The following is a 26,937-nucleotide window of genomic DNA, read 5'->3' as shown; positions in this document are numbered from 1 at the left end:
ATATTTGGCCCGAGTTAATTAGCACCTCATTCTCGATGGGTGGATCAACCTAATAAATCTTTTCATTTTTCAACAATTACATTTATGGTGTGTTTGACTGAAAAAAACTTTACCTCAATATCCAACATTTTATAAAATTTAAAAAATTATTTAAATTAGAGTAAGAGAAAAATATGAACAAATAAAACATTTTTCTCTTTAATTAATCTTTAATTCAATTGCTAGAAAATGACTTTTTTTTTTCAAATAACTTCTCTTTCATGCTCACTTTGAATATTCCCACATGTTGAAAGCTATCTTTTGATGATCCATAAAGCTTGTGAAATTCTTGACTAAATTAAGTTATAAATTAATTAATAATGTAAATACTATTTATACATTACACTTAGAAGATGACTTTTACTATAGATAAACATCCTTTATTTTATTTAGATATTTCAAGTTTAAATTTTAAAAATATAGCAATTTCTTTTATAAAAAATGCATTATATATTTTAATAAATCTTATGCGATATGAATCTAAATTATTGCAGGAGGGAGTGAGGCTCGTCTCATTGAAGCTGCGAATAAACAACTCAACACATTGCCATTTTACCATTCATTTTGGAATCGTACCACAAAACCTTCTTTGGTATATATATGAGCAAATTCTTAATTCAATAATTTGGTTATTAATTTATTATTATTATTATTATTACTCCTTCCATCGCAAGAATATTTATTTTGCTTCTCGAGAATAAAATTATATCAATTTCTACGAACATTTTACGTTTAAAATATTGAATAAATTTGATTTAATTAAATTATAAAAATTTAATCGATTGGATTTTTGAGAAGCAATGTGATAATTATTTTGGGATAGAAGGAAAAGCTTACTGATTGATTAATTAATTTTATTTTCTGAAATATATACAGGATCTTGCAAAGGAGCTCCTAGATATGTTTACTGCAAGAAAAATGGCAAAAGTTTTTTTCACAAATAGTGGATCAGAAGCTAATGACACTCAGGTTTGTTGATCATTGAAAATTTTTAGAAATCACAAAGATAATATATATAATAAGGCTTTAGAGTAATGTCTCGATAATTGTGCCCTATAGTTATATTTCTGTTGCTATGGAGGTTTCTGGTTATATATTTCGTTTATTCGTTTGTATATTTTACTTGTCTATTTGTATATTTCACTTGCGAATATATATAAATAGGGTTAGTATATACAAATGAAAGTTGTGGTTTGTATATTTTGCATGTCCGTTGGATAAGTATATACAAATCTGCATTTATATATATACTTAGGAATTTTTAAGAACTCCGTTTATATATTTCGCTTGCCAATATATAAACAAGATACTTCATAAATCGTATACAAATAAATAAGGCAAACATATACAAATTCTAATTTTTTTACAATCAAAAATCAAATTATACAAATTATGAATTAATCCAACCGTGAATTAAATTATATAAATTCTGATTTATATTATTAGAAAATCAAATAGAAAAATTTCATGAAACTATAGCTACGGATTAAAAATAACGACACTATAATTATGTTGCATAATATACTTCAGATTTTTGTCATTTTGGATAATTTTCCCAAGTGGAATATTATGTATTCGATTTGTTATAACATGATATTTATTTAAATAATTAACTTTTGACTTAACATGTTAATTATATATCTGTAGGTGAAGTTGGTGTGGTATTACAACAATGCCCTTGGAAGGCCAAACAAAAAGAAAATTATTGCTCAAGGAAACTCGTAATCTTTTTTCTTCTTTTTTTTTTCTAAATTATTTTTTTATAACATGTTTTTTTTTTAATTTTTTAATTTAATTTTGCTGACAATATTCTTCAAACAGATACCATGGTTCCACTTACTTGACTGCTGGTCTATCTGGGTAATATACCGTTCGATTTTTATTTTCTATAGCGATATTTGATTAAATATAAAATATAAATTAAAAAAATAATATTTTTTTGTGTATTTAATTATGTTAAAATAATAGTTTTTAACAAGTCGTGATCATTTAAATACTTTTTATAAATATATTAAAAATTAAAAAGTTCTTTATCAATTTTTTAAAGTAGATTGAAAAAGAAAACATCGTTAAAATATAGGTGATATTTGTTTTTAATAGGAGTGATGATATTATTATATGAAAATATAATTCATTTTACTCATTTAAATCTAGATAGATTATTTAGTAGATTTTAATCCAATCTATTTTAACCACCAGAGTGTTTAGAAAGTTCAAAAAATGTTTATCTGAATCTTTTCGATATAAAATAAATGTTACATATAAAATGTACTTTTTTTTATGTTTATGTTTTCATATAAATTTCAAATATCTTAAATAATATGTAAAAAGTTAACTCACTAGTCTAGGACATTGAAATGCACCCCAACATTCAATATTTAATTTTCAACCATAGTAATATTTCGAATTTGTTGATTGAAAATTTTTCACAATTAATCTCAATTCAAATATTTTTCATAATTAACCCAATCTTATTAATTTTTTTATAGGCTTCCTATTCTACATCAAAAATTTGATTTGCCACCTCCACGTATTTTGCACACTCAGTGTCCTCATTATTGGAGTAATCACTTGCCTGGTATATTTTTATTTATTTTCTCTTCTTATATTGTATAAAATATAAATATAATATATTATATTATATGGTCTAAAATAAAAATATGTATGTCAGGTGAGACAGAAGAGGAGTTCTCAACTAGGTTGGCAAATAATTTGGAAAATCTTATACTCAAAGAAGGGCCTGAAACAGTAATTTCCATCAACTTTTATTAACTTATTATAAATTTTTTTTTTCATAGCAAATTTAGTAACAATATTAACATATTCAATTTATAGTCTCATAAATGAGAATAATGAAAGGTGAAACATATACAAACTTTATCGATCTTTATTTTGTGAGGTCAAGAAATTATAAATCCTCGATTAAACAAAATTATTTTTTTAGAAAATAGTTTGAAAAGGAAACGGAAGAATAAAAATATTGAAGAAGAAGAATGTCGACAGTTTAAATATTAAAGATAATTAAAGTAGGAGAAATACTATAGCAATAAAATCGAAAAATATGAAAATGCTAACGTAATAGTAATAATATTGTTTCTTATTTTCAAATTATCTTAATTTTACTTCCCGTATTTTATATTTGTCTGTAACACCTACACTTTACCTTACATATTTTTGTTTCTGATTTCTATCTCTTTTAATATATCCTTGTATCCAACTAAGCATGTAAAATTAGTAATTTCTTTAGTATATATATATATAAAATGTAGGTAAATATTTATTGAATTTACGTGAATTCATACCCAAATCTTTAAATTCGCTCGTAAATATTTTAATTTATTACTTTATTTACTTATTGATCAGGTAGCTGCTTTCATTGCGGAACCAGTCATGGGAGGAGCAGGTGTCATAGTTCCTCCGGCTACCTATTTTGATAAGGTCTGAGTTGTTACTGTCTCTATCTCAATTTATGTAATAATATTTAATCGATTATGAAGTTTAAGTTAGAAACATTTTTTCAAAAATATATTTGTGGTACTATTATTTATCTTATTAAAGATAAAATAGATATTTTGAAGTTAAAGTATTATTTTCTCTGTTTAAAAAAGGATGACCTAGTTTGATTTGGAACGGAGTTTAAGAAAACAAAGAAATTTTTTTAATCTTTTGGTTCTAAATTAAAGTTATATTAAATGTACCAAAATGTCCTTTAATCTTGTGGTCTTAAACATGTCATGTGGAAAGTTAAAGTTAAAGTGTTGCCAAAAAAGAAAAAAGATCATTCTTTTTGAAATAAACTAAAAAAAATAAAAATATTCTTTTTGAAACGAATGAAATATTAAATATATAAAATATTATTTTTTGGGAAATGGTACTTCTTTCTATTTCCATGCCTAAATTAAAGTCTAACTCTCTCTTCGTCTAGCTAATATATATATTTTTTAAATACTTCTTACCTTATATCTTCGTAATAATTACACGAGAATTTTAATTATTTAATATTAACTTTAGCTTAAAAATATTGATTAGAAATGAAATAATAATTCATTTCTACTTATTTTTAGATTCAAATTGTTCTAAAGAAATATGACATTCTCCTTATCGCGGATGAGGTGATATGTGGATTTGGAAGACTTGGGACAATGTTTGGTTGTGATAAGTACAACATTAAACCTGATCTTGTCTCTGTGGCAAAGGTACGTCAAACAATTATAACTTTGAATTTAATTTATACACACTAATTATAGTAATTATTTTTTAGCATTATCATTATATATTTTGAACATGTTATAATGAAATACATAATTTTTAAGTTATCATATTAAATAAGGATATAATTGAATATCCTAATAGTGAAAATACTTTTGTAATAACGGATTTACTATAACAAAAATAATTTTTAGCAACAATAAATATTGACATTAATAAAAAATTCTTAAGTCTTTACAGACATTAGTAACCAATGTCGCTAAACGCTTTAGCGACATATACAAAGAGTACTAATTGCCGCTAAAAATACATATTTAACGACATTTAAGAATTCATTGCCGCTAATAATCACTTATAATGTAGAGATGTGTATGTACTTGTTTACTAAGCGACTTAAGTATGATTATATAACATTTGTTTATATTGTTAGTGCATAAACTTAAACTCGAGTTTAAAACGTGCACCAATGACATCGATAATATTTATATAACCAGATCACTTGAAATTTTGAATATTTTTTCATTTGTCTGTCTAAACAATGTTTTTAGGCTCTTTCTGGTGGATATATGCCAATTGGTGCTGTGCTTGTAAGCCCTGAAATTTCCAATGTGATACATTCTGAAAGCAATAAAGTTGGTGAGTATATTATTAGTGTGATTGGATAATTTGTTAACCTAATTTTTTTCAAAGTTCTTTAGTTTTATTATATTTAGTTGTGTTCATCTATTAATATAATAATTTTTTTTTGCAACTAGGTGCTTTTTGCCATGGATTTACTTATTCTGGACATCCTGTTGCGTGTGCGGTTGCGTTGGAAGCCCTAAAAATCTATAAGTATATAACTTTTTTTCGATTTCTTTGTATAAGATATATGTTATATTTAAACTATTTTTCGAAAACAAATTTCCATTGAATTATAGTAAACCTTTCTACTATTCTTCACTAGAAAAAAATTTTGAATTATATGAGAATTTTCCTAAGAATTAATATGGAAATTTGCAGGAAATAAGTTTTGTACGAATTTTGATACTAATCTTTAGGAATATCCGCATGCAATTCACAATTTTTTTCGTAGTGCATATAATAAGGATACTACCCACCATATACATTATCAATGTTTTATTTAACTTACAATTTGATTGTTTTGAATTTTTTTATATGATCAAAATATTTAAATTATTTTTCAGAGAAAGAAATATTCTAGAGGTAGTGAACAAACTATCAACAAAGTTCCAAGAAGGCTTGAAAGCATTTGCCGATAGTCCCATTATTGGGGAGGTAAAATACACTTCCGTATTTAAGTTATATATATTGATCGATGTTATTATAAGTTTTGCTTATTATTATTGATATTTTAATTTTCTATAACATATTATTTACTATTTATTTGTGTTTGTCCTTATCATCAACGCTATCAAATAGTATTATGTTATGTTGGATTCAAAATTTTTATTAGAAAAATTTAACTATAAAAAAGCAAATATTCAATGTTTGTATACATAAAAATATATTTACCAAAAAAAGAGTGTCACGAGTTGACTACCCTCATATAAATATAAATATTTTTTGTACTATCAATTAATGCATAAAATTTAAATTCATATTGTTATTCACTTTTTTTTATTTACTTTTTATTTTTTTACAGATAAGGGGAACTGGTTTGGTACTTTCTACGGACTTTGTAAATAACAAATCTCCTAATGATCCATTTCCATATGATTGGGGTAAGTTTTTTTTTTTTTTTTGCTTGTTGCTCTTTTCGAATTAAGTTAAATTCGAAGTTCATTATGTTTTATAAATTATTTAATTATTCATTGTTTGGTTAATTAAGCTGTTGGTACATATTTTGGAGCACAATGTCAAAAGTATGGAATGTTGGTAAGTTTTTCTGGTGATCACGTAAATATGGCTCCTCCATTCAGCTTGACTCTTGAAGAACTTGATGAGGTAATTAATAAAGCATCACTTTTTATTTGTTAAAAATATTTTTAGATATTTTTTGAGTATGTAATATGCCTTAATGAGTCGAGGGTTGAAAATAACTTCTTTATTTGTATAACGTATAGTGATATGATTTGCACACATTATGAAAATTACACTAGATATGCTTGATTAGTGAATAGACATTCATTTTCATATAAATTGAAATGCAATTAAAAATTACACTAGATTTTCTTGATTAGTGAATAGACATTCATTTTATATAAATTGATATGCAATTAAACTCATTATCATTTTTTAATTATTTTTTTTTTTTTGCAGATGATAAGCATATATAAGAAAGCATTGGAGGACACTGAGAAGAGAGTAGAAGAACTTAAGGCTATGAAGAAGTAAAAAGTCATGATGGCAAAAGCTTGATGATCCTAAGAAAGAAAAGAGAGAAAAAAAAGATCATTTTTAGTTTCAATAAAACTCTTGTCTTTTTGTAGTTTGTTTGGATGGTTGTCACTAGTAATAAATCGAATAAATATTATATCGTTTTTCATAAAATTAAAATCTTAAAATACTTATTTTTCTATTATGTCACATTGAAATGAATGCGCACTGATAAATAATGAACATATGAGTTCCACAATTGCGTCCACAAACCTAATTTGAAGAAGATTGGCGCATCAATGGTTAATGCATGTTAGTTAAAGTATATATTTAATATTGATTTGTTTGATAATTTTACTAAAACATAATAGATAAAATTATTGTATTAACGTATAAATATAAATTAAATGAATTTTTGAATAAAATTTGTTTTGTGGAGTGACGTTTTTAAATTTCACTTTGCACCATGAGGTCGCAAGTGCGAAACTAGTCATAGGAAAAAACAAACAAGAAAAATAGCAAATGAGATTCAAATTTAGTCCCTCACGTAAAGGAATTCAAGGTCTAAATCAACAAGCCTAATAAAATATATGTGATTGTGTTTATGCATTTTAATATTTAAAATATTAAATGCATATGCTAGTGGTATAAGTTGACAAGAATGTGGTCATTATTGTGGTGTACCTCTTGGGTTCATTGTATAATGTGTGAATAGATATGGTACATAGAATAAAGATGGGGAAAAGACATAAATATCCCCTTAAACTTGTCACGAAAAGTTAGTTACATGCTTATACTATTGTGACGATCTATTACACAATTGAATTAAATTAAAAGTGAATCTATTTCAACTTTGACACACGTACGATCAGTCACATGATGAGAAAGTGTTTCACACTCGCACCACGTTATCACCATGTCACTGCCACATCAATAATTACTCATATTTTTTTCAATAAAAATCATTGTCACGCAATTTCTTCTTCTTCCCTATATATACACCATCAAACCCACCACTAAATCATTACCATTGTTGCTATTATCATCAAATTCACTTCTCCATCACCATAGGTTTTACCACCCTAATCAAATCACCACCAGAATCTTCCCACAACCATTTCCAGCATAAAAAATCAGTAACAAATATCATAAATTTAACTAAATTCACTATCGGAACCATATCACTCTCATTGAAATTCATCACAATCATAACCATAGTTCACCATCCACATTAAATCACGGGTTTCATTGTCATTATCGAAGTTAAAAGTCATACCACCACTAATTTTCACCTATCACCAAGCCTACCACAAAAAATATTACAATATAAAATTTAATTCAAGCTCAAAGAGGAGAATTGTGAAAACTTGCAATGATTTTAGTCAGACAATTGAAAAACTAGAGCTTGAATAACTAGTACTGATTTTGAAGAAAACAGTGAGAGGATTTTTCTGAGAGAATAGAAAGATCTATAAAGTGCAAGATGGCACAATGAGATGGTATTGGTTCGAGGATGATCTGCTCTATTTTAAAGGGGGGAGGATCGTTGTACCAAATCAGGGTGGATTGCGCAAAGACTTAATGAAAGAGGCGCATGATTCTACTTGGGCTGGACATCCAGGTGTTGAAAGGATGTTAGCCTTACTGTCTCGTGTTTATTTTTGGCCAAAAATGGAAGACGATATAGAGGCATACGTCAGGACTTGTCATGTTTGTCAAGTTGACAAGACTGAACGTAAGAAGGAAGCAGGTTTGTTACAACCTTTGCCTGTTCCTGAAAGGCCGTGGCTATCAGTAAGCATGGATTTCATTTCTAGATTCCCTAAGGTAGATGGCAAAGCATCTATCATGGTGGTAGTTGACAGGTTTACGAAATATTCTGTTTTTGTTGCTGCACCTGAACTATGTTCATCTGAAGTTGCCGCTGATTTGTTCTACAAATATGTGGTTAAGTATTTTGGTGTTCCGACTGACATCATGAGTGATAGAGATACAAGGTTCACTGGTTGGACAGCTTTGTTCAATATGATGGGGACTGAGTTAAAATTTTCTACTGCGAATCATCCACAGACAGATGGGCAGACGGAAAGAATTAATCACTTGTTGGAAGAATACTTGAGGCACTATGTGACAGCAAGTCAACGGAATTGGGTAACATTGTTAGACACTGCGCAGTTCTGCTATAATCTGCACAAGTCGTCTGCAACAGAAATGAGAGCTTTTGAAATTGTTTTAGGCAAACAACCTATGACGCCACTAGATGTTGCCAAATCTAAAAATCAGGAAAAATGTCCAGCAGCATACAGGGTTGCAAGGGACAGACTTGAAATGTTATCTGAAGCACAGGATAGCTTGCGCAAGGCTCAGCGGCGCATGAAGAAGTATGCTGATCAACATCGTCGCTCAGTTGAGTTCAATGTGGGTGACAAAGTGTTACTGAAACTTACTCCACAAATCTGGAAACAGATTGTAAGCAAGAATAGACATCGGGGTTTGATTCCTAAATATGATGGTCCATTCGAAGTGGTGAAACGAGTGGGCGAAGTTGCTTATAGATTAAAGCTGCCAGAAAGGTTGAAAATTCATACCACTTTCCATGTGAGTTTCTTGAAACCTTACTTTGCAGATGCAGATGATCCGGACAGAAACAGGTCAAAGAGGGCTCCTCCATCAGTACCTACACAGTATGATGCTGAAATTGAGAAGATCCTTGATCACCGGGTTTTGGGCACAAGTAAGAAGAATACTAAGACAGAATTCTTGGTTCACTGGAAAGGCAAGAGTGCAGCTGATGCAGTTTGGGAGAATGCGAAAGACTTATGGCAGTTTGATGCTCAAATCGAGGACTATCTTAAAATAGTCTCGATGAGGACATCGAGTTCAAGTGGTGCGTATGGTCTGTTAGACCCGTAAACTACTTGATCTAACTACGTGCAGACATGTCAAGGACTTGGGCATTGGTCTTGACATGAATGGGGGCAAAACAGTGCAACACAGGTTCAAGGTGCTTGGGTGTTGGTAAGGCAACTTGAACATGCAAGGCTTACGTGCGGGCTAGAGGAATCGGCAAGGCAGCGTGTTGGCTTGACAAGGCAAAGCTGTGAAGACTTGACGATGGCAAGAACGAAGGCATTTCACGTGAATTGCTGAAAAAAACTAAGTGTTGGAGGGCAGCTAAAATATTCTAAGTATTGGAAGCTGGCTGAAATATTCTAAGTGTTGGAATATAGCCTGAAATATTCTAAGTGTTAGAATATTAATATTTCGTGTGGATAAGGATGTAATTTGAATTAGATTCTATCTGTTAGAAATATAGCTGTTGGAAACTCAGTTTGAATCTTGTGATGACAAGTGTCGGACAGGTGTCATTTGTAACTGCCGCATGTAACTGCCATGTACAGAAATTTTATAAGGGTGGAAATTTCGTTTAAGGCTATGGAGTGTGTTCTTGGCCTTAGAAAAATTCGTGAAGCCTTCCCTTTGTATTAATTATAAGATTAATAAAGGTTGGGACGAATTCCTGTACATTCTGTTTGTTGTTTAACTTTGCTGCTTAAGTATTTCTATACTTAGTCAAATCTGTGGGAGTAAGATAGGCTGAGTGTTGCAGGCGTTTGCAAGACTGCCTAGGGTGGTGTTCGGTAAAAATAAATTGACCCTCTTTCATTATTGAAGCTTGGAAGCATTCTAATTTCTTATGCAAGAACTATATTTTGAATGAGCTTCATGATGACTTGTACAATATGTACATTAATATGAAAACTTCAAAGATCTCTAGAATGCTTTAAAAAAGAAGTATAAGGCGGAGTATGTCGGATTGAAGAAATTCATCGTGGCAAAGTTTCTGGACTTTAAAATGGTAGACACCAAATTTGTTGTTACACAAGTTCAGAAATTGCAAGTGATTATCAATGATTTCCTTTTGAAAGATCTAGTGATTAATGAAGCCTTTCAAGTAGTTGCTATGATTAAGAAGTTACCTCATTTGTGGAAGGACTTCAAAAATTACTTAAAGCATAAGAGAAATGAGATGTCTCTTGAAGATATCCTTAAAAGATGGAGAATTGAAAAGGACAATAAGGCTGCGGAGAAGAGATCTCGTGAAAATTCAACAATATTAGGAGCCAATATAGTTGAAGATGAAAGGTCTAAGAAAAGAAAGGCAAACTTTTTACGACAAAGTAGTCAACCTAAAAATAAATTCAAAGGTAAGCGAAAATGTTCATATGGTTGCAGATTGTAAGGCTCCCAATGAAGAAAAATAGAAAAATCAACCAAATGTTGCTGAGTTTGAAAATGATGACCTATGTGCTATGCTTTTTGAATGCAATCTTGTTAGCAATTCAAGAGAATGGTGGATAGATTATGGATCCACCGGCCATGTGTCACACCCCTTTTTCGCGCAGCGGCGTAAGGGTTTTTGCAATTTAAGTGACGTTATTAATTAGGGGATCATTTTAATTTTTTCAGAGTCGCCACTTGGAGTTGAGTTACGTTGTTCCAAGTCACCTTTTTTGTTTAATCCCTAATCAGAAGGAAATGACTCTTTGTTTGGTGTGCGAACCAGTTCGGGTAAGAAATTCTATTGACCGAGGGGAAGGTATTAGGCATCCCTCGAGTCCCGTGGTTCTAGCACGGTCACTTTATGGACTTTTATGACTTAAACTAATTTTTTGGATATTCTATTGTTAAAACAAACGTATTTACCCCCATTCTTTAATTTATTTAAATATATTAAAACTACCTTATTTTATTAATCTATGCCCTTTAATTAAAACTATATATACGCATATAAATTAAATTAAACATAGCAGAATAAAATAAGATATTCTTTATTTTACTTTTTCTTTTGTTATTATTATTATTATTATATTTTTTTTTCTTCCATTTTTATTCGATTTTTTTTACGTCACTAACATTAAACGAAAATTCTACTAACTAAAATTAATATATTTACATAATAGCTACACATGTTATCATTATAAACTAAATATTAAAAATTAAAATGACTTGGACAATAATTTTACTTAAATATAAAATAAAGTATGGGTTATTTAAATATAAAATAAATCATGGTTTGTTATAATAATTTCACACTAAATATAACTATACAAAGGATCCAAACATAAAGTTGATATGAACATTTGAACATACTTCATATAATAACATCAATAAATATTAATGGTTTAAACACATGCGAAATTTAACAACTTCAATATATTGCAATCCATTCTCGCATTATCATGACATAAAATCAATACAAAATAAAATTAAGTATTACCTCTTGTGTAAATTATTTCACGAAAAGAAAGAATTTAGGAACCACGAACTTGAAACATCGAAATCCACTATTTTTAGTTGTGTTTTTCTTTGTGCGTGTGTCCTTCAGAAAAAAAAATGAAAAGTTTTCTTTGTTGTTTCTTCTCTTTTTTTTTTCTTTCCCTTTTTGTTTTCTTTTTGCTCTTCTCATTCCTCTTGTTTTCTTTTTTTTTCTGTTGCTGATTCTCTTTTCTTCCTTTTCTTTTCTCGTTTTTTTTTCTTTTTTTTTTTCCCTTTCTCCCTTTCTCCTTTCTGATTCTTTCGTTCCTCTCCTTTTTTTTTATGTAATCTTTTTTATAATAGGGGGGGGGGGTTGTGGGTTAGTTTTTGATGGTTTTTCATGGGAGGTGGGGGTAGTAAAATGGTATGTGGGAATGTGGTAGTGGATAGTGGTTAAGTGGGGTAATGGGTAGGTTATTATTATTAATTTTTATTGTTAATAAATAATAATAATAATAACTAGTTATTTTGGCATTAATAAAAAAAATGAAATAGCTAAATCAAAAATATAACTAAGAAAATATTAAAAATCAATAATTTATTTGCTAAATTTTGAATAAATTAAAAAAATAAAAAAATAAAAATGTAACTTAAAGGGTAACTCTATTTTTGTTCTTTTCAAATCCTTTAAAATAAACTTACTAAATAAAATATCTACTTTATATTTAAAAAAATATTTAAGCTCTAAAAAGGATATAAAACTTAAATTCGATCAAAATTACGTGTCTACAGTTTGCCCCTCTTTGACTGGAAATACGAAGAGTTTTCAGACAAAGAAGTAGACAAAGTGACAAGTTTTGACCGAACTCTTAATTGAAAGACCAAAATTTATGCGACCGAGTCCTTGTTTTGGACAGCCTACATATCCCAGGTTATAAGGGAATCAGGTCACGTGTAGTTTAAGGAGATGAGGTGATGAGTTGGAGTTAAGTGAGGTTCCATCGAGGCTCTAGATCGCGACTCTTAAAAAAAATATAAAATTGAAAGCTAATAGTGAAAAGAAAAACAAATGTACAAACTTCTATCCATGCAGCTTTTCTTGAATCTTCACTTGAATTTTGACTTTAAGATATCACCTTGATTTTTGGGTGAATATCTTAACCTAGAATTGGAATGGAGGCTGAACTTGCCACTTAGGCGGAACTTTTGACATTCTTCAAAATGACAATTTGAAAAGTGCTCTTGAATAGCTGCGTGTTTTCTTGATCAAAAGTTGACTAGTAAAAGATGTGAGGAAGTCAGGCTGCTACATGCATTGAAGAAGCTAATTCTAACCATCATGGAATTGATTATTCTGAAAAAAAATTGAAACTTTGTTCTTGAATTTCAAATCCATGTCTCGCTTGAGGAAACCTGAAAACCACCACAAACAAAAAATAAACAAAAATTTTGCCCCAATTTTCACTGGGAAAATTTTGTGAGTTATTAGCAAATATAAATATAAAACATAAACTCCGACTAGGAAGTGTTTATTTTAGGAGAAAATAAAACTAAAAATCTAGACTAGGAAGTGTTTATCCTATGAGAAAGTAATATAATCCCATTATTCAGGAGGGTCCTGCTAGTCCCATTATCCAGGAGAGTCCTGTTAATAAAATTTTCAACAAACTAATAATACCAACGAAACATTGTGAATGCTATCTTCATTATTTGGCAGTTCCTTAAAGGAGAATAATAATAATAATAATAAATAAAATAAATATTCCAACATTCAGGTAATTGCTATTTTGATATATATTGGCCAATTTTCATATAATATTCCACAAGTCTTCATTTTAGAGTTTCCATTTTGCTCGCTGTAGAATAGGTTGAACATCTAAGTTCCTCGAATCTTCAATCTTGAAACGACTTGTGTCCCTGCTTCAACACAGAAAATTCGTGAGTTTGAAAAGGTGGTGGTTGGTTTGTGGTTCCATCTTTCGATAAGGGTGGCTCAAACACTTGTGACGCTTTGGTTGTTTCCAACGGTCAATACTTCTTATTGATTGATTGTACTTTCATCCAAATTTGCTTATTTTGGGAGCTAAATCCAATGTCTTTATCTCAAAACACTCATTGTTTAGCCTTCATAGAATCAGAGAATTTTCGAATTCAACACTTGAAAACAGATTATAACTCAGTAGCCTGATGCTTCGCCTAGTACCATTTAGAGACTTGGTAGCGAGTCTTGAAATTCCTTAGTTTTTTGACAAAGACTCGACTCAAATACATACCAAAAAAAGTGAAGAAAAGTATAAGAAAAGTACGAACTATACGAGAATAAAAGAAAAGATTCGATGAAGATTTTTTAGTAAGAAGAAGAAAGAAAAACTTATCTGAGTGTGGGATCCGAGTCTACTGATCATGCCATGCAATTTGAATTTATTTCCAGACTTGGCTATCCAATCTATTCATCAACCATTATTGATCACTCAATCTTGATGTGGAATCCCGACACTTAATGAAGCCATAAATAATTTTGAACCCTTATACACTTTGTGATATTCACGAAGGTCTTTGCCGCTAAAACTCTATCATGTTAATTGCTCCAGCTCACGTCCACCTTATGGTGCATGTCAGAATTTTCACCAATAAGACTTTCTTATATTCAACTCCTTTTCGCCTTACGGTGCCCACTTAGGGTTTTCACCAGTAAGACTCTCTCATTTTTATTTCTCTCTACTCACATTTGTCTTATAGTGCCCATTCAGGATTTTTACCTACCCTTAACCAACTTACTCTCGACATATCAAGGGTTGATGCAAAGACTTATTTTTCTTTTGATTGACTTTAGATGATGGGGTTGATTTTGAGCTTTGAGATGAGAGACCAAATGAATAAACAAACGACTTTTGCCCCAGTATACTACAATATGAATTTTTGGATTTGTATTTGGTTGAACCGAACCCAACATTAGGGCTGCCTACGTATCTTGGCGAAACAAGAATCAGGTCGAGCGTAGTTCAAACAATTTGTGTTTTTTTTAAAGTCAAGGAAACAACATAACCAAGAGATTCCATTGAATCAACCCTTGAAATTTCGAGCCCAAACATAAGGGTTTCTAATGTCGAAACTCAAATCATATGTAATATCTTTTCACAGCATCAGCATTGACGACCGTTTCTGTCACTTTGCCTTCTATATCTGCTAAGTAAAGAGCACCATTGGGTAATACCCTTTTAACAACGAATGGTCCTCTCCAATTTGGAGAAAATTTGCCTTTGGTTTTGGCATGATGTGGCAAAATGCGTCTCAACACTAATTGACCCTCTTCAAAATGTCTGGGATGCACCTTTTTGTTGTGTGCCCGTGCCATTCTTTTCTGATATAATTGTCCATGACATACTGATGTCAGACGCTTCTCATCAATCAAACTTAATTGCTCTAACCGAGTTTTGATCCATTCATCATCATCAATTTCAGCCTCCACAACAATTCGTAAAGATGGGATCTCAATCTCTGCAGGTATAACTGCCTCAGTCCCGTATACCAGTGAATATGGGGTAGCGCCCACTGACGTACAATTGTACTGCGATAATCCAACAAAGCAAAAGGCAACTTTTCATGCCATTGTCGAGAACTTTGCACCATCTTACGAAGTATCTTTTTTATATTTTTGTTAGCAGCTTCTACAACCCCGTTTGCCTTTGGGCGATACGGAGTCGAATTTCGATGCTCAATCTTAAATCGGTAGCATACCTCTTGCATTAAGTGGCTGTTGAGATTTGCGGCGTTGTCAGTTATAATCACCTTTGGAATACCAAACCGGCAGATAATATTGAAATGGATGAAATCCACCATGACCTTCTTGGTCACTGACTTGAAAGTTACTGCTTCCACCCTTTTTGTAAAATAATCAATGGCTACCAGGATGAACCTGTGACCATTCAATGCTTTTGGTTCTATCGGTCCAATCACATCCATTCCCCATGCCACGAAAGGCCATGGAGCAGACATTGCATGCAACTCAGAAGGGGGAGAATGTATCAAATCACCATGTATTTGACATTCATGACATTTACGAACAAATCGTATGGAATCCCGCTCCATGGTGAGCCAATAATATCCTGCTCGAAGTATCTTCTTTGCTAGAACATATCCATTCATATGAGGTCCACAAACTCCTGAGTGTACTTCAATCATGATTGTGGAAGCCTCTTGAGCATTTACACACCTTAGAAGACCTAAATCGGGTGTCTTCTAGTATAGTATGCCTCCGCTTAAGAAAAAACCCCTTGCTAGTCGTCGAATAGTCCTTTTTTGATTACTGGTTACATCCGACGGACATTCTCCAGACTGAAGATATGTTTTGATATCATGAAACCAAGGCTTACCGTCAAATTCCTCCTCAATCATGTTGCAATAAGCATGTTGATCACGAATTTGTATGTATAAAGGGTCGATATGAGCGTCATCAGGGTGTTGGAGCATCGAAGATAAAGTGGCCAATGCATCTGCAATCTCATTGTGCACTCTGGGAATGTGTCTAAACTTTATCAACACGAATTGTTGACAAAGACCTTGTAAACAATGTTGATATGGTATGAGCTTTGGGTCTTGAGTTTCCCATTCTCCTTGAATTTGATGAACTAGTAAGTCTGAGTCTCCTAACACTAACAATTCTTGGATGCCCATGTCAACAGCTAACCTCATACCAAAAATGCACGCTTCATACTCAGACATATTATTAGTACAATAGAATCTAAGTTGGGCTGATATAGGGTAATATTCCCCTGATTCAGACATAAGAACAACTCCTATTCCAACTCCTTTCCTGTTTGAGGCACCATGAAATAATAACTTCCAACCTTGATTGTTATCGTGAATAAATTCATCGATACAAGATATCTCTTCATCTGGAAAATAGGTTTTAAGTGGTTCATATTCTTCATCAATAGGGTTCTCTGCCAAATGATCTGCCAATGCTTGAGCTTTCATTGCGGTCCGCGTTATATAGATAATGTCAAACTCTGTGAGCAATATTTGCCATTTCGCAAGCCTGCCTGTGGGCATGGGCTTTTGAAAAATATATTTCAACGGATCCATACGAGAGATGAGATAAGTAGTGTAAGATGAAAGATAATGTTTCAACTTCTGTGCTACCCAAGTTAGGGCACAACACGTTCTTTCAAGAAGGGTGTACTTCGCTTCGTAAACGGTAAACTTCTTGCTGAGGTAATAAATGGCCCGCTCTTTCTTCCCAGTGTCATCATGCTGACCCAGTACACAACCAAAAGAATTATCCAGTACTGACATATACAATATCAAAGGTCTTCCCGGCTCGGGAGGAACCAACACAGGGGGATTCGATAGGTAATTCTTAATTCTTTCAAAAGCTTCTCGACATTCTTCGGTCCACTCGACTGTGGCATTCTTTTTCAACAACTTAAAGATAGGCTCACAAGTTGTTGTGAGTTGAGCAATGAATCTGCTGATGTAGTTTAACCTTCCTAGAAGGCTCATAACCTCAGTTTTGTTCTTTGGAGGTGGCAATTCTTGAATTGCTTTTATTTTTTAAGGATCCAACTCGATACCTCTTCGACTGACTATAAACCCCAAAAGCTTCCCCGATGGTACTCCAAATACACATTTTGCAGGATTAAGCTTGAGATTATACCTGCGGAGCCTTTCGAAGAATCTCCTTAAGTCTTTCACATGATTTGACTGTTTTTTAGATTTAATGATAACATCATCCACATAAACTTCGATTTCTCTATGCATCATATCGTGAAACATGGTTGTCATTGCTCTCATATAAGTTGCCCCTGCATTTTTTAATCCAAAAGGCATAACACGATAACAATATGTACCCCATGGAGTGATAAAANGTAGTGATAAAATATGTTTTTTCTGCATCTTCATCATCCATAGTAATCTGATGGTAACCCGCATAACAATCCATAAAAGATGCAACCTCATGTTTAGAACAATTATCCAATAAAATATGGATGTTAGGCAAAGGAAAATCATCTTTTGGACTTGCCTTATTCAAATCACGATAATCAACACACATTCGAACTTTGCCATCTTTCTTAGGGACGGGTACGATATAACCAAGAAGGATATTGAGCGACTTGAATGACTTTGGCCTCAAGTTGTTTTGTAATCTCCTCTTTAATTATTACACTCATGTCGGTTTTGAGTTTTCTCAACTTCTGCTTTATCGGAGGAAAATTAGGATCAATTGGCAACTTGTGAACAACCATGTCAGTGCTTAATCCAGGCATGTCATCATAAGATAACACAAAAACGTCTTTGTAATCAAGTAGGGCCTGGATTATATCGTCCTTTTAATGTCGAACATGTACACTTATCTTAGTCTCCTTAATAATTTCCTGATCCCCTAAATTTATCGTCTCAGTTTCACTCATGTTTGGATTTGACTTATTTTCAAAATGATTGAAATCCCTCCTTACTTCTTCAAATACTCTGTCTTCATCATATTCGATTTCTTGACTTATTATTTCAATATTAGGTCGAAGATTAGATTGGATATTAAGATCTGGCAAAAAATTCTGCATGCATGTCATATCACTAGAATCGGCATAGAAAGAACTCTATAAAAGAAAACGAACAAATATATTAGACTTAAATAAAGATGCAATTACCTCCTATTGAAAAGGGAAATAGAGAGTTCAAAATAAAACGACAAGATAAAATCCGAATTACAATCCTTGAATGAATCGGACGACAAAAGAAAAAACAAGACAGACTACCAAGACTCGTCTTTAACAGGGAGAGGGGTGGCCTCCCAATTGTTTAGCTTGACATCAGGACCAATGAATTTCACATCTCTGTCGCTAGTGCCTTCTCCGAGTTCCACCATATCAACCTCGACAAATAAATCTTGAAAATAGTTGATCATTTCTTCGCTTACTTTCATCACTGGCTTTGGAAAAGATGATTGATAAGATTCTGTTGCGCGGGATTTGATGAAAGATTTGTAGATTGGTTGTATAGGCTTGGTAAGTGACCATACATCTCTCTTCTGCTTCTTTGCCTTCATTTTGTCCTCGACTCTAGGTTGGTAGCCTAAGCCAAAAGTATCGATGCTCTTTCGTAGACTCACTGGATAAGCTCTCCCTTGCAAGCAGATTCCTAAGCCTTTACCCGGCTCAAACCCATGTTTCAGCAATTCATTCACCACCATTACAAATGCGATGGGCATCTTTGGTTTTGAAATGACACTCCTCTCGGGGACATGCTCAATAACCACTACCTCAAAAGCTTGATAAACCAGTGCCTCATTCTCATTATTCGCCTTGATAAAAGGGGAGGAAGAGTCTTTGTAGATTGACAAATCCCCCTCACTATGAACAATCACTTCTTGTCGGTCGTATTCAAACTTAATCATTTGATGCAACGTTGAGGGGACTGCTCTAGCCCTATGCACCCATGGCCTCCCCAACAATAGATTGTAGGACGCGTTGATATCCAACACTTGAAAATTCACAACGAAATCCACAGGCTCTATGGTTAGTACGAGCTCTATCTCACCAATGACATCTGTTTTTGACCCATCAAAAGCTTTAACACATACATTGTTGGGTCGGACCCTTTCAGTACTAACATTCAATTTCTGTAGAGTTGATAAAGGACAAATATTTGCTCCAGATCCTCCATCAATTAGAACTCGAGTGACATATGAAAGCTCACACTTTACAGTGATATGTAGGCCTTGGTTATGTCCTGTACCTTCTTAGGGTAGTTCATCATCTGAAAAGGTGATGCGGTTTACCTCAAATATTCTCCCAGCAATCTTCTCTAATTGACTCACTGTAACTTTACTAGGAACATGTGCTTCATTCAAAATTTTCATTACAGCCATACGATGTTCATCAAAATGTATTAGCAAAGACAACAAAGAGATTTGGGCTGGAGTTTTTCTTAATTGTTCCACCACGGAGTAGTCTGATAGTTTCATCTTCCTTAGGAATTCCTCTGCCTCTCCTTCAGTGACCGGACTCTTTATTTGTATTTGGTCATTTTTTGTTTTCTTAATTCCATCGAGACATAACATCATCCTGAAAGGGTTATTCCTCCTACTTCATCTATTTCTTCATCAATTTCTTTTCCCTTGTATGTCACGACAGTAGGATCATAATTCCAAGGAACAACTTTGGGGTTAGTCATTGGGAGCTGGGATACTGGCCTGATAATCACAGGAGGAATATGGGCCCCTTGCACGATCAAGATAGGCTTGTTTGGCCTTTTTGGGACAAACAATTTTGCCTTACTCGGACTTCCCCAAACATCTTCAAGGGCTCCTTTCACAGTTAAGATGGGCCTGTTTGATGGACTCAACTTTTCTAACCTACTTTCCTCCCCGAAAGGCATCATTTTTGTTAAATCAACAACATTTGCCGACTTCTCAATGCCAGTTCCAACCTTAAGGATTGGCTTATACGGAGATGCAAACTCTTCATGACCCTTCATCATTTCTAGCATGTTTGTTTTAGTATGCCTCGGCAATGGATTTTGATTGATGTTGGGTCCACTCGGACTTTCAACTATAATTCGATTAGATTCGGTCAAATCCTGAATGGCCCTTTTCAAATACCAACATCTCTCTATGTTGTGCCCTGGGGCATTAGAACAATATGCGCAATGTTGAGAATAATCCAAATTTCTTGGGGGAGGATTCGACATCTTTCTCTCAATAGGACTCAAAACATTCAACGTCCTTAATTTTTGGAACAAGCTAGCATACGACTCCCCAATAGGAGTGAACTCATCTTTAACGCCATTTCCCTTCTTGTATTGTGGTCTAGGACGGAAAGGAATTCTAGCACTATTTTGATGAACTTGTGGGGGGGTGGTGGATGATTTTGTGGAGTTGGTGCACGCCATTGTGGATAAGAAGGGGGTTCAATTGGTTGTGCATTAAAAACATGATATGGAGTGTATGGGACAGAATATTGTGGAGCTTGGGAAGGACAATAATGTTGTGGGGAATTATCTTGAACATGAGTCCTAGGCGCTGATACAATAGTGGCCACATCCTCCCTTCTCTTCTTCCCTCCAATATTTCCACAACCATTTTGAAGCACTTGTGTTGTGGCTTTTAAGACAGCTTGATTTACAATCTTTCCAGACTTGATGCCATTTTTCACCATTTCCCCTACCTTAATAACTTCAGCGAATGTCTTCCCGACGGCAGAAAGCAGATAGTGAAAGTAATCAGGTTCTTGCGCCAGGAGAAAAATGTCAATCATCTCTGACTCCTTCATTGGTGGTTTAACCCTAGCAGCTTGTTCCCTCCACCTGATAGCATATTCACGAAAATTTTCCGTGGTCTTTTTCCTCGTGTTGGCTAACAAGGAGCGATCTGGCACAATGACAATATTATATTGGAATTGCTGTACAAAACATCGAGCCAAATCATCCCATGTGTGCCAGTTGGTGATATCCTGATCTATGAACCATTCAGATGCAATCCCTACGAAGCTTTCCCCAAAATAGGCCATGAGTAACTCTTCTTTGCCCTCTGCACCCCTCAATTGGTTGCAATATCTCTTTAGATGAGCTATGGGGTCTCCGTGACCATCATATTTCTCAAACTTTGGAGTTTTAAAACTAGCAGGCAAATGGACGTGAGGAAACATACATAAGTCACTGAACGAGATGCCTATGTGGCCTCCTAGTCCTTGCATATCTCTTATACTCTGTTCCAAACTCTTCATTTTCTTAGTCATTTCTTTATGTTCCTCATTCTTGACCATCTTCTCAATTTCGACAGGGGAACTATATTGATGAATGTGGGAATGAGAGCTTCGAATTTTAATGGTCTCTTCAAGAGTGTAACTGTGATCACGCCGAACTTTGGGCAGAGGATCGCTGTTGGATTTGGGCACCATCATTGGTTGCGGGACGCTGTTAGTCGGGGCAGTTGACACAAAGAGTGGATTACTTATCACAGGCGTATTCGAAGGGCGCACCATAGAAGTTCCAACGACATTGGATGTGTTAGCATAGGGGCCAAATCCAGGGGGATATATCGGATCGCTTGTCGACACCTGGATAGGGGGAGACATATTTGTATTAAAATAGTCTCGGATTGAAGACGGTGGAGGTTTTCACTCATCCAAGCCTCGTACATCTCTGCCATTTGTTGTTTTAACGCCTTTATCTCTTCTGTTGTCCCTGTTTCTTGTGAAGTCATCTTATTTTGGATCTCACCATTGTCCGATTCATTTCCGTCTTTGGGGGCCATTTTCTGTTTCCCTTTCGATCTTGTGTTGTAAGGATGTGATGCCAATTTAACCACAAACCAACTACCTTTAAACTAGTATGTCTCTCTTTATCTCTCTCTCTCTCTCTCTCTCTCTGAATGGAGTAACAAACCGATTACTGTGAAGAAATTATGCACATTGCATCCACATACATACTTCTAATATGGAGGACCTTATGTTTTATCTCGGCTTACCTAGGCATTCTTCTCTTCCTTAGTTTTTTATTATTATTATTTATTTATTTACTTATTTATTATCATTATGATTATCATTTTTTAGAGAGAGAAGAAAAAAAAAGAAAAAAAATAATTTGGATCGAACCCCCTGGGTTGCCTACGTATCATGTTCGGCCCATGAATCAGATCTTGCGTAGTTCGAGAAAGATATTATTGTTATTTTTTTGCATGACATATGCACATAAGGTGACCGAAAGCAAATCTTTTTCATTCATTTTCAAATATTTTTAAAACAATGATTTGAATAAAACAAAAAAAACAGAAGTACCTAGGACTTAGATAGATTCTAAATGAAATAAAATAACAAAAACGAAAAGAAAGAGAAAAAACTAAAAATAATAATAAAATAAAATGAAATAATCACTACTAAGAAAATAGACTCAAAAAGAAACTGAATCCTCGAATCTCAATCATCTCCAAGACCCTTATAAATCTTCGGCAACGCTTTCAGTAGATATGGAGCCAAAGCACGGGCCTGTCGGGCCCAACCTCTAATCGTTCTATTGTAAATATCTAGCATAAACATTGTTGAGTTCACCCTTGAGTTTTAGTATTCGGTCTCTGGCTTCATCCATATTGTCATAACAATTCTGTAACCAGTGGTGAGCAGTATTGACTTCATGCGTCAAATTTTCCCTTTGTTCTTGGAGCTCTTCAATTTGAAGGTGGAGTGCATCTCGCTCGGCTATCCTTTGACCTCTCTCAATCTCACAGTCTGCCTGATAAGCACTGAAACGCCTTGCTATTTCTCTTTCCCGTTCCATAGAGGCTTTAACTTGAGTTTGGAGTCTAGACTGTGCGTAGATAAGGTGGGCCTTTTCTTTCTTATACTCCTCTTCCTGTTGCTCCATAGCGCCTGTGGCAATGCCCAAGTCTTCTTGCAAGGTTAGAATGGTAGAGCGGTGTTTTCTAACTCTAACTTCAAATATCGCATCACGTTGGGCCAACTCCTCTTTAGCGTTTTTCAAGTCATTACTTAGGATATCCAGAGTAGATTTATAGCTTCTTTTGACTTTGAGGCGAGCTTGCTTAATCTTAACCTCAATTTCTGCTTCTCGATCTATAGGTCCTTTTATTGACCCTTCTGGCATAACCTTAGGAAGGGGCTTATCATGAACCCAGTCTAAGTATGCTTGGTCCACCTCGCCTCTTGTGCGATCCTTCACCATATCGTGGGGACTAGAGCGTATGCATCCCCCCCAAATCTTAAATATGTCTGATTGCCTTAAAGGTATCTCGTGATGAAACTCATACATGAATTCCCGCATATCTTCATTAGGTGGTAGAAATTGGCGTCGCCCAAGTTGTCGCATAACTCTAAGTGGCATGTAAGGTTGGACACCTCGAAGACCCATTAGGACAATGTATGATCGAAAAGTAGACATGTATATCACCTCGGCCGATGGAAATCAATGATAATTCCACACAATCTTGTCAGCAGTCAGATCATTGAGGTGTTGCTTCCAAGCTTCAATACCCTTCGAAAAACTATGATCTTTGATTCTTTCTTTGTGGCCTCCAATATAATCATTCCATTCTACTTTAAAGTCCACCGCATAAGGGTGATGACGTATGTGTTCAATCATCCTACTTGTAATAACATATTGCATCCCTCAAAGTAGTCTTTTCCATCCTTACAAATAGTTAAAGCACGGTAGATGTCTGCCAGAATCATTGGTACGAGGGTGATATTAGGCTTTTTCTCAAAAGCTATAATGACTGCAGCCAAGTTCATGCTAATCTTTCCTCCCTTTTTTGGAAATACCATGATCCCCAAAAAAAGCCACCACGAAGGCATCATAACTGTGTGCTTCCCAGGTCAAACGACACCCATTATTACGGAGTTTCTTTTCATACACTTCGAATCCATCACTTTTGCCATACCTTTTGTACAAAAATTCTAATGGAACTCATCCATTATCGAGACAACCACCTATATCATTCTCATTTATATGCAGTAATTCTAGAAACCTCCTCCCATTAATATGTTTGGTATCATAGGCTCTCCTTTGTGAAGATGTTTACCCTTTCCAATGAATGCCCCTATCTCCTCAAGGGTGGGGGTGAGTTCACAACCAGATGCACTAGTGCTTCTATCAAATCCCGTCGTTGCTCAACATACCAAAGGCTTCGTAGAAATCCCAAGCGTTTGAACACCATTGCTCGTCCATGGTTTGTCATATTTTCATACCATGTCATCAAGAGTGTCGGGGCCTTATCCAATATCATGAATCGAGGTGATTGATCCTCTCTTTGTCTTTTCTCTCCCTTTCCATATGGATTCATATTTTCCTATATTATGATAGTGACAAATTAGGCTTGATAAAATATATTTTTTTTAATAAGAATAACGTGAAAATCATACACAAAAAAAAAGTAATTTTTTAATTTTTGTATGTTTATTTTATTTTTATTTATTTATTTATTTTTTAAAAAATATGGTTATTAAAGGAAGAATGAGAAAAAAATAATATATATAAGTAGCCCTCAAAACTTTTCTAAAAAAAAAAATAATTAGTATATTCGATTGTATTTTATTTTTTGTTAATTAAATTTCCAACCTTTTTTTTTGTTTTATATAGAAAAACTCTATGGTAATGATAGATTTTTCTATTTGTAAAAGAAATATAAATTTTGATAGAGAAAATTGTGTTTAATAAAAGGAATACGTCAAAACTTTAATTTTATATTTTTCGTCATAATTAATTTTTCGTTATAATTCATTCATCTAAAGCCGATCAACATTTGTATAGTCTTCCCAATAATGCAACAAGTAACACAAATAATGTACATGATAGTCTTAAGTAGGGATACTTCTCCTAGACAGGCTCGACCCTTGTGTCGAGCTGCCCATTAATTCAACATTATGCATGATGCAGATAAATCGAATCCTATTAGGGATAGTCATAGTTGAGGCTTATTTTACTAGGTAAACAACCTAATAGGGAAGGTGTCTAGACTGGCCGTAAAACGAGCGGACTACTCGAGTCGAGAAGGGACAACTTACCAGTAGCAGGGCTTTCTGGCCTCAGTGTTAGTCCTTCCCATCCTAAGACATATGTTACTATAGAATCTTTCCCAGGAGTGTTGCCGCATCTTTGGTATCTCATGGCTCGGGAGCGTAATCGCATCTCCGAATAAAGTATCTCAGAAGACTCAGATAGATGCGCGAGAAAAGATAGTTATATGATAATTCACATATTATCAAAAGGGTAAATAAGCAAGCAAATAACATATTATGCCATTAAACACAATATCCACAAATCGATAAGTACGTAAATAAATAATAAAGTCATGTAGAAGTCCATGTTTACAAGCTCGAATTCTAGTCCCCAGCAGAGTCGCTAGAGATGTCACACCCCTTTTTTGCGCAGCGGCGTAAGGGTTTTTCCAATTTAAGTGATGTTATTAATCAGAGGATCATTTTAATTTTTTCAGAGTCACCACTTGGAGTTGAGTTACGGTGTTCCAAGTCACCTTTTTTGTTTAATCCCTAAACAAAAGGAAATGACTCTTTGTTTGGTCTGCAAACCAGTTCGGGTAAGAAATTCTATTGACCGAGGGGAAGGTATTAGGCATCCCTCGAGTCCCGTGGTTCTAGCACTGTCCCTTTATGGACTTTTATGACTTAAACTAATTTTTTTGGATATTCTATTGTTAAAACAAATGTATTTACCCTCATTCTTTAATTTATTTAAATATATTAAAACTACCTTATTTTATTAATCTATGTCCTTTAATTAAAAATATATATACGCATATAAATTAAATCAAACAAAGCAGAATAAAATAAGATATTCTTTATTTTACTTTTTCTTTTGTTATTATTATTATTATTATATTTTTTTTTCTTCCATTTTTATTCGATTTTTTTTTACATCACTAACATTAAACGAAAATTCTACTAACTAAAATTAATATATTTACATAGTAGCTACACATGTTATCATTATAAACTAAATATTAAAAATTAAAATGACTTGGACAATAATTTTACTTAAATATAAAATAAAGTATGGGTTATTTAAATATAAAATAAATCATGGTTTGTTATAATAATTTCACACTAAATATAACTATACAAAGGATCTAAACATAAAGTTGATATGAACATTTGAACATACTTCATATAATAACATCAATAAATATTAATGGTTTAAACACATGCGAAATTTAACAACTTCAATATATTGCAATCCATTCTCGCATTATCATGACATAAAATCAATACAAAATAAAATTAAGTATTACCTCTTGTGTAAATTATTTCACGAAAAGAAAAAGAATTTAGGAACCACGAACTTGAAACCTCGAACTCCACTATTTTTAGTTGTGTTTTTCTTTGTGCGTGTGTTCTTCAGAAAAAAAAATGAAAAGTTTTCTTTGTTGTTTCTTCTCTTTTTTTTTTCTTTCCCTTTTTGTTTTCTTTTTGCTCTTCTCGTTCCTCTTTTTCTCTTTTTTTTTCTGTTGCTGATTCTCTTTTCTTCCTTTTCTTTTCTCTTTTTTTTCCTTTTCTCCCTTTCTCGTTTCTGATTCTTTCGTCCCTCTCCTCTTTTTTTTTGTTTTGTTATGTAATCTTTTTTATAATAGGGGGGGGGGTTGTG

General features: G+C 33.4%; 3 protein-coding genes across 3 annotated transcripts in view; 1 reads left to right on the top strand and 2 right to left on the bottom strand.

Annotated features, from left to right (window-relative positions):
- LOC107027278 (gamma aminobutyrate transaminase 2-like) overlaps window positions 1–6,747 on the top strand; it is a 10,158-nt gene extending 3,411 nt beyond the window's left edge. Inside the window, exons 4-17 of the mRNA XM_015228457.2 lie at window positions 534–631; window positions 916–1,008; window positions 1,687–1,760; window positions 1,861–1,899; window positions 2,529–2,617; window positions 2,711–2,787; window positions 3,403–3,477; window positions 4,104–4,235; window positions 4,797–4,884; window positions 5,004–5,082; window positions 5,436–5,526; window positions 5,894–5,972; window positions 6,080–6,195; window positions 6,511–6,747. Coding sequence (XP_015083943.1) covers window positions 534–631; window positions 916–1,008; window positions 1,687–1,760; window positions 1,861–1,899; window positions 2,529–2,617; window positions 2,711–2,787; window positions 3,403–3,477; window positions 4,104–4,235; window positions 4,797–4,884; window positions 5,004–5,082; window positions 5,436–5,526; window positions 5,894–5,972; window positions 6,080–6,195; window positions 6,511–6,585 — 1,205 coding nt within the window. The 3' untranslated portion in view covers window positions 6,586–6,747. The remainder of the gene's footprint in view (window positions 1–533; window positions 632–915; window positions 1,009–1,686; window positions 1,761–1,860; window positions 1,900–2,528; window positions 2,618–2,710; window positions 2,788–3,402; window positions 3,478–4,103; window positions 4,236–4,796; window positions 4,885–5,003; window positions 5,083–5,435; window positions 5,527–5,893; window positions 5,973–6,079; window positions 6,196–6,510) is intronic.
- Window positions 6,748–16,065: 9,318 nt separating this feature from the next.
- On the bottom strand, window positions 16,066–17,328 carry LOC114073933. The gene has a single exon (XM_027919056.1). It carries the CDS (start codon window positions 17,326–17,328, stop codon window positions 16,066–16,068), a length of 1,263 nt encoding a protein of 420 aa, XP_027774857.1.
- A 2,556-nt stretch (window positions 17,329–19,884) lies between these two features.
- LOC107027439 lies at window positions 19,885–22,078 on the bottom strand. Its single transcript, XM_015228608.1, has 3 exons — window positions 21,971–22,078; window positions 20,576–21,881; window positions 19,885–20,447 (listed from the first exon to the last, which is right to left on the bottom strand). The coding sequence occupies exons 1-3, from the start codon at window positions 22,076–22,078 to the stop codon at window positions 19,885–19,887; spliced, it is 1,977 nt and encodes a 658-aa protein (XP_015084094.1).
- Between the last annotated feature and the right edge of the window lie 4,859 nt (window positions 22,079–26,937).

This window comes from Solanum pennellii, chromosome 8, assembly GCF_001406875.1.
Source record: "Solanum pennellii chromosome 8, SPENNV200".
Classification (NCBI taxonomy): domain Eukaryota; kingdom Viridiplantae; phylum Streptophyta; class Magnoliopsida; order Solanales; family Solanaceae; genus Solanum; species Solanum pennellii.
This window is presented reverse-complemented; position numbering and strand designations above follow the sequence as displayed.

Excerpts from the sequence above, each read along its gene's own strand:
- LOC114073933 (XM_027919056.1), bottom strand. The coding sequence starts at position 17,328 with ATGAGCCTTCTAGGAAGGTTAAACTACATCAGCAGATTCATTGCTCAA.
- LOC107027439 (XM_015228608.1), bottom strand. The coding sequence starts at position 22,078 with ATGGCCCCCAAAGACGGAAATGAATCGGACAATGGTGAGATCCAAAAT. Across the intron at positions 21,882-21,970 it reads AGGCGTTAAAACAACAAATG|GTGTCGACAAGCGATCCGAT; the intron begins GCAGAGATGTAC and ends CCCCCTATCCAG. Across the intron at positions 20,448-20,575 it reads TTCACTCCTATTGGGGAGTC|GGCACAACATAGAGAGATGT; the intron begins GTATGCTAGCTT and ends CTAATGCCCCAG.